Source organism: Hemitrygon akajei, unplaced genomic scaffold (assembly GCF_048418815.1).
Source record: "Hemitrygon akajei unplaced genomic scaffold, sHemAka1.3 Scf000122, whole genome shotgun sequence".
NCBI lineage: Eukaryota > Metazoa > Chordata > Chondrichthyes > Myliobatiformes > Dasyatidae > Hemitrygon > Hemitrygon akajei.
Window position 1 is genome coordinate 1767851 of NW_027332008.1, and position 14747 is coordinate 1782597.

At 45.1% G+C, this 14747-nt stretch overlaps 1 protein-coding gene across 1 annotated transcript in view; it reads right to left on the reverse strand.

The window, feature by feature from the left end:
* Nucleotides 1-14747, reverse strand: part of LOC140723645 (NACHT, LRR and PYD domains-containing protein 3-like) — a 90404-nt gene that overhangs the window by 40135 nt on the left and 35522 nt on the right. The window contains exons 3-7 of the mRNA XM_073038218.1: nucleotides 12165-12256; nucleotides 10410-10576; nucleotides 7505-7676; nucleotides 7340-7405; nucleotides 1070-2819 (exon numbers count right to left, since the gene is read on the reverse strand). Coding sequence (XP_072894319.1) covers nucleotides 1070-2819; nucleotides 7340-7405; nucleotides 7505-7676; nucleotides 10410-10576; nucleotides 12165-12174 — 2165 coding nt within the window. The 5' untranslated portion in view covers nucleotides 12175-12256. The remainder of the gene's footprint in view (nucleotides 1-1069; nucleotides 2820-7339; nucleotides 7406-7504; nucleotides 7677-10409; nucleotides 10577-12164; nucleotides 12257-14747) is intronic.

The window sequence follows — 14747 nt, forward strand, 5'->3', positions numbered from 1 at the left end:
GAGGAAGGGGGTGGGGAGGAGAGAAGCCACAGGAGGAAGGGATCACAGAGGAAGGAGGGGATGGGGAAGGGAGATCCCGTGGGAGGAAGGGGGATATAGAGAGAGATTAAACAGGATGAAGGGGGAAGGGGTTGAGAGATCGGCCAGGAGAAAGAGGGATGTGGAAGAGAGTTCCCACAGGAGGATGTGGGATTGGGAAGAGAAATCTCACAGGAGGAAGGGGGTTGGGGAAGAGAAATTCCACAGGACAATGGGGCATGCCAAAGAGAGATCCGACAGGAAGAAGTCGATGGGGGAGAGAGATCCCACAGGAGGAAGAGGGATGGGTAGGAGAGATCCCACAGGAAGGGTGGGGGGGGGGGTTGTGTGGAAAAGACATCCCACAGGAGGATGAGGTAAATGTAATAGAGAGCCTACAGGAGGAATGGGGATGGGGGCAAGATTCCAAAGAATGGAAGGGGGATTGGGATGAGAGGTCCCAAAGGAGGATTCCAAGGGTAAACGATAATCCTACAAGACGAGCGGATGCATAATTTTTTTGTACGTGCGTGTTGGGTCTGAACAGAGCCCCAGAGGAGATGTGCCCTCGCTCTTTGCGTATCTGGAAGTGAGCAAAGTCACACACAGGGAATGGCAATGGGAGGACAATCTCACAATGGTATTTCTTTCCTTCTCACTGGGACAGTCTGCTGACGGTCTCTTGTCCCTCACCGGGAAGGGGGTGTGAATCTCTGACCCACCTGCTGCAGTCAGTGTCGGTCTGGGTGTCAGTAACAGTGAGAAGGAACATTGTCAATGGACGTGTCACAGGCGGCGAGAAACAGCCATTCCTGTGATTTACTACCATTAAACCAATGGCCATTGTTCAATGATTTGATGAAGTCTCCAACATCCCTTCACAAGGAACCACAGAACCCTCCCGTCCGTGGGGATTTACTGACCGATCCCCGTGGGCATTTGTCACAATTCTTCACAATCTGATTTACTACAAATTTACTGAAATTCCTTTACATTGAAACAACACAATGAGACAGTTTGACAGTTCAGAGTGAGAGATAAATCAAGTTACCTCAACTCCTGGCACTTATGCAGCCCGGGTCCAAGCCTCTGGATTCCTTCACACTGAATGTGGCAGAACTCCAGGTCGAGGTGTTTTATTGTATCACAGAGTCCGATGACATGAGACAGGACCGCACAGTCAATCGGGGTCAGAGTCATTCCACTGAATGAAAGTGTTTCCACAGATCCCAGTGCGGCCTGAGACAGTCCACGATTCTGAGACTCAAACAGGTAGTGCAATGTGTTCAGGAGGCTTCTTTTACCAGCTGCACTCCATGTGTTTGCAATCTGCCGTTTCACCTCCTCCTTCACCCAGTCAATCACCCGGCAGGTTGTTTGATGAGGGAATGGACCCAGAAGCTCCTCCAGGCACCGAGCTGTCATTGGGGAGGAGAGACCAGCAACAAAACGGAGCAATACCTCAAATCGCCCATCTGTCGTGCTGTGGACTTCTGTAAGGAATTTCAGGATATCCCTGGAATGTGGATTCAGGAACTGTGCGACTGCAGCTACAAACTCTTGGATGGTGAGGTGTGGGAATGTGTACACCACGCTCTGGGCAGAATCCTCTCTCTCCAAAAGCTCCATCAGGAAACCGGACAGGAACTGGGAAGGCTGCAGATTGTAGTTGATCAAATCTCCATCTGTAAACACAATCTTCTTCTCGGACACTCCTCTGAAGGCCATCTGACCAACTCTGAGTAACACATCACGGGGGCTCTCAATCTCACGGCCGTGGTTTTTCAGGATGTTGTAAATGTAGTAGGAGTACAGTTGGGTTATGGTCTTGGGAACTCGCTGTGGGTCCCTGACTCTTTGTGTGAAGAAGGGGCCCAGTGCCAGTGCGAGGATCCAGCAGTAGGAGGGGTTGTAGCTCATGGTGAACAGGATCTCGTTCTCCTTCACGTGTTTGAAAACAGCTTCTGCCACTGTCTGATCTTCAAAATACCTGATGAAATATTCCTTCCGTTTCTCACCAACAAATCCCAGGATTTCAGCCCAGACACTGATGTCTGCCCTTTCCAATAAATGTAACGCAGTGGGGCGGGTGGTCACCAGCACTGAACACCCTGGGAGCAGCTTGCCCTGGATTAAACTGTACACAATGTCAGACACCTTGCACTTGAATTCAGGATCTGTGTACTGTGATTCTGTGTCTCTCCGACCATCAACAAAGTTGATTTTGTCCTTGAATTCATCCAATCCGTCGAATATGAACAGCAGTCCCTCTGTGTGTTTCCAGACCTCTCCCAGGATATTCCCAAAGTAGGGATAATGATGCAGAATCAGTTCTTTCAGGTTTATTCTGCAGTTAATGGTGTTTAAATCCCGGAATTTGAAACTGAAGACAAACTGGAATTGTTGGTATATTTTCCCCATGGCCCAGTCGTAAACAATCTTTTGTACCATTGTTGTTTTCCCGATCCCTGGGACTCCGGCCACTGCTGCGGACATCCCGGATTTATTTCCAAAGACAGATCTTTTCAATTTTTGAACAAAGCTCTTCTTGAATAACTGATCAGTCCGGATTTTTTCCAGTTTACCACGGAGATCTTTTTCTCTCCACTGCTCGTGGTCTCTGCCTCTTGCCAGCAGCTCATGTTCCACCAGTCTCCGATCTCGAACAGTAGAAATGACCGTGAGCTCAGCGTATCGATCAACCAGCTGGAAAACCTTCACCTTCTCCCTCATCAGGATCGTGTTCACTCTCAGTGTTTCAGTCTGTGTCCGCAGAGTCTCCATGTGTTTCCTTCGAACATCTTAGGACGGAGAGAAATAGGGTGTCAATGCCTGATCTGATGAACATGGAGCTCACCACATATTTTCTTTAATAAAAAAAATACTCGTTAAAGACACTGTTTGGGTGAAATCGGGTGATCAGAGATAATTGTGTCTGAAAATGAACGACGGCCCAGGAACGTTTCAGCTCTGATTCAGATCCGCTGTTAAAGGCTCCACTCTCCCCTCTGTTGGTAGTTTGCAGATTCCCCGGTGTTCCAGCGAGCACCAAATGCACACATGATTCTGGAGAGGAGAGTGTTGTGTGGAGCGGGTGGTTTCACTGCTTTCACTGCTCAGCTTCTGCTGAACTGTGCAACCCTGCAGAGGGTAACAGTGGGGGGTGAGGGGGGCATTTACTTGCTCTACTGACTTTTACTTCTCTCACAATGGACCCCATGTTCTTGACACTCCTTTAGGATGAAGCTGTCAGTACTGAGCCACAGAAAAGGAACATAATTTCCGTTTCCTTTTCCAGGCTGAGCCAGTCACGATGTAATACACCCCGCACTGGTCTACAGTCTCTTATTCTCCGAGGAGCCGGTACATGAACTCAGGCAATTCCCCGATGATGCGCGGAAGAGCAGGAAGCTGAAGAGGATGTCAGCGGTAATAGGGAACTCTAAAGTCAGGAGGGCAGGTAGGCGATTCTGTGGACACCGATGGGACTTTGCCTCTCAGGTGCCATTGTCCAAAATGTTTCTGGACGCGTCCACAATATCCTGAGAAGGGAGGTTGAGCAGCCAGAAGTCGTGACAAACATTGGTAACAACGACGTAGGAAAAACAAAGGGAGGAGGTCTGGAAAACGGAACACAGGGGGTTAGGGAAAAAGCTGAGGAACAGGATCTCAAAAGTAGTGATCTCAGGATTGCTGCCTGTGCCACCCGACAGTGGCAATAGGAATAGAATGGGGTGGCAGAGAAATGTGTGGCAGAGCATTTGGAGCAGGGGGCAGAAATTCAGATTTCTGGATAATTGGGACCACTTCCGGGGTAGGTAGGACCTGTACAAAAGGCACGGGTTGCACGTGAATCCGATGAGGACCAATATTCTTCCGGGCAGATTTACTGGATCTGTTGGGAGTGTTTTGGCCGGGGGACTGGAACTAGGACGATGAGGACCAATATTCTTTCGGGCAGATTTACTGGATCTGTTGGGAGTGTTTTGGCCGGGGGACTGGAACTAGGACGATGAGGACCAATATTCTTGCGGGCAGATTTACTGGAGCTGTTGGGAGTGTTTTGGCCGGGGGACTGGAACTAGGACGATGAGGACCAATATTCTTGCGGGCAGATTTACTGGAGCTGTTGGGAGTGTTTTGGCCGGGGGACTGGAACTAGGACGATGAGGACCAATATTCTTGCGGGCAGATTTACTGGAGCTGTTGGGAGTGTTTTGGCCGGGGGACTGGAACTAGGACGATGAGGACCAATATTCTTGCGGGCAGATTTACTGGAGCTGTTGGGAGTGTTTTGGCCGGGGGACTGGAACTAGGACGATGAGGACCAATATTCTTGCGGGCAGATTTACTGGAGCTGTTGGGAGTGTTTTGGCCGGGGGACTGGAACTAGGACGATGAGGACCAATATTCTTGCGGGCAGATTTACTGGAGCTGTTGGGAGTGTTTTGGCCGGGGGACTGGAACTAGGACGATGAGGACCAATATTCTTGCGGGCAGATTTACTGGAGCTGTTGGGAGTGTTTTGGCCGGGGGACTGGAACTAGGACGATAAAGCTGTGGATGAACCAACAGTTTTACAAGTAGATGATGGGTTTAACATGAATGTAAGGAAGGACAAGCCAATGACTGGGTTCAAATACAGACAGAACAAACTGTTAAATTGTACCACATAGACAACATTCAAAAGGGCGCAGATGCAGGACTAAACGCATTGCACTTAAATGCACGCAACATTGAGAATAAGGTGGACGAACTCTTGGCGCAGTTAGAGATTGGTTGGTATAATGTTGTGGGCATCACTGAGTCGTGGCTGAAAGAAGACCATAGTTGGAAACTTAACGTTAAAGGATAAACTTCTTATCGAACGGACAGGCAGGAAGGCATAGTCAGTGGTGGTGTGGCCGTGTTGGTTCAAGATGGAGTCACATCTTGTTAAAGAGGTTACATCGGGTTAGAGAATGTTGAATCTTTGTGGGTGGAGATAGGAAACTACAGGGGTTAAAAAAAGCTTTATGGGAATCTTATATTGGCCTGCAAATAGCAGCGAAGGTGTGGGGTTGAGATTGCAAAGGGAGCTGGGAAAGGCGTGTCATCAAGGTGATGACATAATTCAATATGCACGGGGAATTAGAAAATCCAAAAAACTTCAGGAGTCGGATCACAAGAGAGGGAATTTATTGAATACCTACGAGAGAGCGTTTTAGAGCAGCTTGTGCTTGAGACTACTCAGGAAAATTCTGTCTTTGATTGGGTGTTATGTAATAGCTCGGATCTTATAAGGGAGCTTAATTGAAAAGAACACTGAACTGGTAGTGATCATAATATGAGTGAATTCATACTGCAGTTTGAGAGGGAGAAGCATAACTTATGGTATCAGTATCGCTATGGAATAAAGCGAATTACAGAGGCACGAGAGAGAAGCTTACCCAGGTAGATTGGAGAAGGATACTAGTGGAGATAACGGCACAGCAGAGATGTTTGAAACTTCGGGGAATAGGTCTCAATTTGCAGGATAGATAAGGCCCACGGAGGAAGAAGTTCTCTAGTGTCACGTGCAGGCAACCATGGGTGACAAAGGAAGTTAAGGATTGCATAAAAGCCAAGGAAAGGGCATGCAAGATAACAAAAGTGAGGGAAAGTTGGATGAATATTAAACTTTTAAAATCCAACAAAAGGCAACTAAAAAAGCGATAAGAAGGGAAAAGATGAAATATGAGGGCAGAAAAGCCAATAATATAAAGCAGGATAATACACACTTTTTTCAGTTATATGAAGAGTAAAAGGGAGGTGAGAGTTGATACTGGAACACTGGGAAATGATGTTGGTGTGATAGTAATAGTGGACAAACAAATGGCAGAATAGCTTAATGTGTGCTTTGCATATATCTTCACTGTGGAAGATGCTAGCAGCATGCAGTGGTCTGCGAGTGACAGGCAGTAGGAGTGAGTGCCATTGCTATTTCAAAAGAAAAAAGTTCCCGGCATACTGAAAGCTCTTAAGGTGCAAAGTCACCTGGGCCAGATGGGCTACATCCCAGAGATCTGAGAGAGGTTGCTGAAGGGATGACGGATGGATTGGTCATGATCTTTGAAGAATTACTTGATTCTGGCATGGTCCCGGAGGACTGGAAGATTGCAATTGTCACTCTAGTCTTTAAGAAGGGAGGAAGGCAAAAGAAGGAAAATTATAGGCCAGTTAGCCAAAACTCAGCGACTGGGAAAGGGTTGGAGTCTCTTACTAAGGTTGAGGTTTCGAGGTACTTTGAGACGAATGACAAAATAAGTTAGCAATGGTTCTGTTAGATTTCACGGTGGAAGTAAGAAGCAGGCTGGCCAAAGGAGAGTCAGTGGATGCCATTTACTTGGATTTTCAGAAAGCATTTGATGAGGTGCCGCACACGAACCTGATTAACCAGATAAAAATATATGACGTCACAGGAAAGATACTGGCACGTGATGCGGAATTGCTGACAGGCAGCAGGCAGAGAGTGGGAATAAAAGGGGCCTTTTTCTGATTGGCTGCCAGTGACTGGTGGTGCTCCTCAGGGATCATTATTGGGACCGCTGCTTTTCAGATTGTTTGTCAATTATTTAGATGATGGAATAAATGTATTTGTGGCAAAGTTTGCGGATGATACAAAGATAGGTGGAGAGGTAGGTACAGCGACTGCAACAGGACAGAGGCCGACGGGAATGTCTGTTTATCAAACTCATAGAGGCCTCTGTGTGCCGATCCCGAGATCGGGAAGGTGCCGGGTGTTGTGACAAATGCAAATTGCTTCCTGTCCTCCAGCCACAGCAACAAAAACCAGTCTTCCAGACTCTGACAGTCTCTAAACAGGCCTCTAAAGAGATGTATTCAGACTCTCAGTGTGAAATAACAACAAAAACCTGTCTCCCAGACTCTGACAGTCTCTAAACAGGCCTCTAAAGAGACGTATTCAGACTCTCAGAGTGAAATAACAACAAAAACCTCTCCCAGACTCTGACAGTCTCTAAACAGGCCTCTAAAGAGACGTATTCAGACTTTCAGTGTGAAATAACAACAAAAACCTGTCTCCCAGACTCTGTCAGTCTCTAAACAGGCCTCTAAAGTGACGTAATCACACACTCATTGTAAAATAACAACAAAAACCTGTCTCCCAGACTCTGTCAGTCTCTAAACAGGCCTCTAAAGTGACGTATTCACACACTCATTGTAAAATAACAACAAAAACCTGTCTCCCAGACTCTGACAGTCTCTAAACAGGCCTCTAAAGACACGTATTCAGACTCTCAGACTGAAATAAAGATTTTGAGATTTCCATTCCATCGATTACCTTTCAGATGCGCGGGCACTTCAGATAAACCCCGCACAGTGTCCATGTAGGCGAACTGGCCGTCACCTGTTCAAAACAGATTAACCTGCATGAAGTCTGTTCTGTGTAATACTGTAAATTCATCAGCATTTACATCTGTAACACACAGTGTATTGTTCACCGTACCACGTTCCCGTATTTCATTCAATATTCTGCTCAGCTTCGGTAAGTGGTGATGTAGTTTCACAAAGGATTCCCACATCACCCTCCGGGCCCCGGAGCCCTTCTCCATCACCAGATCCAGGAGGAGTTTGGAAGCGCCCGCTCGGTTTCCCTTCTCCGCGAGCTCAGTCACGCTCTGTAATGAACAATGGGGAATATATTGAGGAGCGGAGGGATGGGTACAAATCTACCCTGAACATGGACTGACCCAGCACATTCTGCAGGACAAAGATCACTGAGAGCCATTGAAGTGTTCGTTGCAGGAAAGAGATTTTAAAAGAAGTTAGCGTGGTCAGTCATGACTTTCTGAATGCCACAGATTGCGGTGTACTTATCCATTTGACAAGGTTTAAAAGGAGCAGACATAGTGTGAGTGAGCCAGGGATAGAGTAGGTTATTGAGGCTTTGTGTCAAAGAGGGATCAGTGAGGAGAGGCGAAGGATTTAGGTAGATCTTGGGTAATATTTCCCTTCTTTTTGTCACGGTTAGAACAGTGGGAATGTCAGGCAGGATAGTGGGATGCTCTTCCTACTGGGTGCGGCAAGACAGGGAGGCCCCCAGTGTCCCTGACAACTGCACCTTCAGGAATTTCATCCAGCTGCAGCTTCTTACAGACTGTGCTGAGGAATGGGAGCTGGAGCTGGATGAACCCGGGATCACTCGGGAGGCTGAGAGGTTGACTGACAGACTGTACAGGGAGGGAGCTGGACGCAGGACACAGGCAACTGGGTGACGTCAGCGGGGTAAGGGAACAGGACACAGGCAACTGGGTGACATCAGCGGGGTAAGGGAACAGTACACAGGAACTGGGTGATGTCAGCGGGGGAGGCGGGGTTATGGGTAAGAAAGGGATAGACAGCCACTGCAGGAAACCCCTCTATAACAGGTATACGGCTTTCAGTTTCGGGGTATGGCCTCGCAGAGGAAAGCCACGGTGATTATGCCTCTGGCTCTGAGTTTGGCTTTGTGACTCAGAAGGGATGAGAAGTGCTGAGCTGCACTGACAGGGGGAATTCAATGGTCAGGAGAACAGACTGGAGATTCTATTTACGAGAACAGGATTTTTGGTTGGTGTGTTGCCGAGGTCAGTGATATCTCGTATCGACTCTGAAACTTTCTTAAGGGCAGGATGAGCAGGTCTTGGTCCACATTGGTAGCAATGACAAGAGTAGGAAGTGTGATGAGATCCTGCAAAGTGATACAGATCCAAAATTTCTTGAAAGTGTTGTCGAAGGTAGATGGCGTTCTAAAGCTTTTTGGACATGGGGCTTCATAAATCAAAATATTGAATACAGAATTTGGGATATTATGTCGAAGTTGATGTTGCAGAGGCTAATTTGAAGCAATGTGTACACTTACCTCCCGGAAGGATATCAATAAGATTGAACGAGTGAAGAATAAAATACAGATTGTTGCCAGGAGTTGAGGATCTGAGATATAGAGAAAGTGTGAATAGGCTAGGACATTATTCCATAGAGTGTAGGAGGACCATGAAAGATGTGACAGAGGTATACACGTTTATAAAAGGTATAGAGAGCGTTAGTGCGAAAATGCGTTTATTACTGAGGTTGGGTGGGACTGGAATTAGAGATCATAGGGTAACGATGACAGGTGAAAGGCAATATGAGGGGGAACTTGTTCACTCAGAGGTTGCTGAAGAGCCCGGAACGTGCTGCCATCTTAATTAGTCGATGTACATTCGAGTTGATTATTTAAGATCAGTTTGGATAAGTTCATTTAATGGGGGAGTTTTGGATGTCTCCAGTCCGGGTTCAGATCAATGGGACTAAGCAGATAATAGGTCGGTGTGGACGAGATGGGCAGAAGAGCCTGTTGCTGTACTGTAGGGTTTGTTGACTATGACTAGGTGATACTATGGCCGGGTCACTGTTGATTTTCGCCAGGGTAATCCCTGGTGAACCGCAGCAGCTTCACACTTCACTGCCAGGCTCCATGAGGGGTCCAGTGGCAGCCAACAGCTGGAAACTGGCAGTGAGGAGCAGTCAGCAAACTCAGGCCTATTGTGCATGTGTGACAGACCAAAGCCAACTGGTGGTAATGTTGAGTAAGAAGTTTGGACTGAAATTGTCAGCTGCCTCACGTGGAATGTAGTGTTCAGTATGGTGTCTGGCACTGCACTAATATTCATTCTGGGTGGCAATAGGTGAATGCACTCCAGTAGCACGAGGACCATTGGAAAGCTGTTTCTTTGTAATTCTATGTTAGCTGTAGATGTTTAGAATATTTTCAGTGGCACTAATGTTGCACTTTCCATGTTAACAGTATAAGCTGTGGTAATTACAAACTCAAATTGGAAGTCACAAGGAACAGAAGGTAACAGAAACATGAGGCATGTTGGGATATTGATCAAAATAAGAGTCAGCAGTTCAAATGAGAGACGATAGTCAGTGTTGCCTGAGTTGAAAATGGGGTTGAAGGTAGACTGAGAATGAGCTGAGAAATAGGTCACTGTATATTTGATTTGTGGGAAACCCATGGGTCATCAGGGGAACACATTGATGAATGGCCACTAAGGTCGAACATTGGGAACATGGTGTGATGTCAGAGAGAGTGGTGTAAAGTGGTTTTCTGTCCACTTGCAATGTCCGTCAAGTGTCACATCACTAAATTCACCTCTCAATCATTGCCTGTATCCTAATCTGTCTATAAATGAATGTGATCAGAAAACTGGAGAGAGGCTTGTATTGGTTAATGAAGGTTCAGGGTTTCCGCAGATGAAAACTCTTTTCTTGATGTTCCCCACAAGCATTACAGGATTTTCACTGCCCAGAGGTGCTGTTACACCGGTTCTGTCGGTTTGTGATAGATTCAGTAGAATCTACACTCAGTCTATGTTCCTCCCACTTACGTGATACTCTCGCCCGGTGAAGTGATCCTCGCCCATTAACATGAAGCTGACTCCCTCCACACCCTCCTCAATCGCCTGCTGCAGTCGCTCCATGTAGAATCTCGTCAACTGGAACAGTTGGTGATCCTCACAATTTGACAGGAAGGCGGAGATGGAGGAGTTCAGATCTGTAGTCGGTCATAGAACATAAAATAGTAGATGTACCATGCGTATGCAGACACGATGCCAATTTAAACCAATCCCATCTTCAGGAACATGATCAATATCCCTCCGTTCTTGGCCTACTCATGAGTTCAAACGCCTCTCAGATGCTGCTGAGTATCTGTTTCCAGTCCTTCCCTCGGCAGTTCATTCCAGACACCGATCACTCTCTGTGGAAAACATGCATCCTAAATCCCCTTTAAACTTTACCATCTAAACTTAAACCTGTTACCTCAGGTTTTTGTGGTGAAACTCGTCTGCACCCTCTACAGACCCTCCACATCATTCTCGATTTGTGCACAATACTGAAATTGTCTCTTAACCAACGTGTATCCAGTTACAGTCTAACTTTAACAAATACCTCAACTCATCGTTAGCACACTACCAATTGTGTTGCCACCTTCAGGGAGCTGTGCATACCCATCACAAGACCCGACAGTACATCAATCTTATTATCAGTCCCAACATTCACTGTGCACATTGCTCGCGAATTTGACCTCTCAAAATGCAACTTCTCACATTTGCCTGAATTATCTGTACTTGGTGACTCTCTGTTCCTATTTCTAACTGGATGCTGAACACGTTGACAACAGTCCCAAATATGTTCAACTCCTCCAACTCTGTAAATCAACGAATAAGTCCACCCAGTATATCATATGATTAACCTATTTGATTGACAGACACGACGCATGGCGAAACAGTGATCCTTGCGGACACTACTGGTCACAGACCTTCAGCCAGAACAACGCTCCTCTAGTGCTGACTCCATTTTATGTACCCAAGACGACTTTGAAATCAATTTACAGATTCTCAGCCCGAAACGTTGAAGGTTATTTTTTCTCTGTAGGTGCTTCCTGACCTGCTGAGTTCCTCCAGCATTTTGTACGGTGTCCTCTCCACTTATTATTTTGTTTTACTTTAATCCTATTCGCCAAGGACATTTCATTGCTTCAGTAGCCCCCACCCCCAGATTCCCTGAGTACAATTTCTGTTGTTAACTGTCTCCTGCACCCAGCCCGTCCTCCCTCAATATAACGTTCTTTAACTCGGCCACAGAAAACAAACACCGGGAACTCCCCTCATCTCCATTGTGCAACAAACCGTTAATCTGGGGAGAATTCAACATTGCCCTTCCAAACATAAAACAACATCTGTTTCTCTCAATGGCTGTCGGAGGCATTTCCCACATCAGGGCATACCAAATGCTGACGGAAATTCTATCTGTTCCCTCGACTGTTACATTGCCCGCTGTTGTATTCCTGTCTGTGTGTTACCCACTTCTACCTTATTCAGGGGCTCCTTCCCCTCCACTCAGGTGAAGATTTGTGTGGTGAGGGGAGTGATTCGACCATTCCCCTTGTTAGGTCCCTGTGCTGGACCTGGTGAATTGTTCCAGTGCTCATGGACGCTTTACCAGTTGGAACAATGACCCCGTTTGATGGTACTTTCTCTCTGTCCCTTTATCGCCCAAGTTTATCCCTCTGAATTATTGACGATTTGACTACACGTGTACCATGATGACAGAGTTAATGAGAAAGAGCCCAATGAACATACCTGTGTCCATTCTGACAGTGACTGACGTTGGTTGATTGCTGTCTTCTTGTCTGACGTCCGGGTGGAAGAAAGCCCCACCTGCTGGCAATGACCTGAATTACACATATATAAAAAGTACACATATAAAAACAGTTACTCTGTCATTCAAATTTAAAACACTTTTGTAAGGTCACTGCTCCCTCTCCGACATTCCAGGGAGTAAATGGAGATTGGTACAAAGACCTCCAACTGAACACAAATTTCAAGAAGATAGCAAGGAAATATAAGGAAACTTACTTATAGGGGCGATGCAGTGAAGCTGAAGAAGCCAACAGAATTGGAAAAAAAAAAGAAGAGATCTGTTGCAGAAGATTAGAGAAATCAAAGGAACATTTCACCTAAAATGAGCATAGGAAAAGACAAAGAAGGGAAGGACCTTACAGAAGCAAAGGACAAAGGGAGTTGGCAGGAACACACAGAAGAATTGCAGAAAGATCCAACAGCGAAGACATCTGCAATGACTCCCTCATCGATCTAGAGCCAGACATTCTGGAAAGTGAAGTCGAATGCGTGATAGAAAACATTGCCAATAATAAGGCTGCAGGATGTGACAATATTTCAGTAAAATTGTTGAAAATTCTAAAAGGTGATGCTATAAAAGTGTTGCATTCAATTTTCCAGCAGATCTGGGAAAATATAAACAACAATGACTTTTAGGCTGGATTAAGTTCCGTTTTTATCCCAATACCCAAGAACGGAAATGTAAAGTATTGTTCAAATTACCGAAAGTTTTCACGTGCTAGAAAGGTAAAGCTAAAGATTGTGCAAGCAAGACCCTAGCAATATATGGAACACGAACTGCCAGATAGAAGCTGCTTTTAGAAGAGGCAGAGACACCAGAGACCAAATTGCTAACCTACGCTGGATAATGGAGAAATCGCGAGAATTTCAGAAAAGTATTTATCTATGTTTTATTGACTACTCTAAAGCCTTCAGCAGTGTGGTCCATAATAAACTATGGCAAATCCTTAAAGAAATGGGAATACCTGGACATCGGTTCTGCCTTATGAGAAATTTGTACAAAGAGCAAGAAGCAACAGTTAGCACGACACAGAACAAAAACTGGTTCAAGGTTTGGAAAGGAGTATGACCAGGCTGCATATTGTCACCCTGCTTATTTAATCTATATGCTGAACATATGAGGAATTGAGTCCAGAGGACTCAAAATGCTGCAGTGAAAATTACCAGACAGAATATTAATAAATTCAGATATGCATGTGATACTATTCTAATGGCTGAAAGTGAGGAGGATCTGAAGAAGCTTCTAATGAAAGTGAAAGAAGAAAGTTGAAGCTGGCTTCTTGCTTAATATTAAGAAAACCAGCCAGGCCTATTAACTCTGTGGTAATAAATGGAAAGGAAGTGGAAACAGAGACGGATTTTATCTTCCCTGGTTCAAAGATTTCTATAGATGGTAAATGTGATAGCCTTTTCAAATTTATTGTGTAGGAGAGCTATTTTGTTGCATTGGAAGGATCCTAATCCACCTACTGCTTTTTTCAGGCTCTCCTCCATTATGTTTTGTTTAAACTTGGAGAAAATTAGAAGTCGGACATTCGATACATCTTTCAAATTTGAACAAACCTGGCCACCTTTTATTCAATATTTTCATAAGATCTAATTTCTTTTCTTTTCTTTTTTTATTTTTTTAGTTATTTTCTTTCTTTTCTTTCTGCCCCCGTGAAGTTTCAGATTTGACCAGAAGGACGTTTTCTTCTTTTTTTGTAATCTTGTCCTCAAATGGAATGTCCAGTTCCCCCCCCCCCTTTTTTGTTTTAGGTTAGTTTAGTGTTTTTTTCTCTCCTATAAATAGAACATTACCAGTCTTTTTTTGTATGAATTATTAAGAGGAGTTGTGGTTCTCTGTTTATACGTAATAGCCTAATATTATATTACACATCATTTTGACAGTGTATATCATTTTCTTTGTTTGTACATTTATTCCATTATGTATTTGATATAGCTTCACCTTTGATTTGTATCTATTCATATACATTTTTAATCAGTAAAGAAAGATTGAAAATGATGGTAAGTGCAGCGTATTAAACGGCGCTTACTTCTGGGGAGGGCAGCAATGGCAAATTTAGATAAAATACTGAAATGCAGAGACATAACATTGTTTACGAAGGACCGTAGAGTCAAGTATATAGTATTTCCAGTTGTGATGTAAGGCTGTGAGAGCTGGACTATTAGTAAGTCTGAATACAAAATAATCAACGCCTCTGAACTTGGATGTTGGGGGAAAGTGTTCGTTGGACAGCAAGAAGATCCAACAAGTCAATACTTGGAGAAATACGCCAGACTGCTCACTGGGAAGCTTGAAAAGCTCAATTATTTTGACCACATCATGAGGGGACAGGATTCTTTGGAGACGACTCTCATTTTCGGTAAAACAGAAGGCAAAAGAAGGAGAGGATGACAGATGCTATGATGGATAGATAATATTATTCAGGAAATGCCTATGCCCTTGGGGTATCTCAGAGAGGCAGTTCCCAGCTAGGAGGCTTTGTGTGCAGTAACGCTGTTGTATTTGGCTGTGTTCGT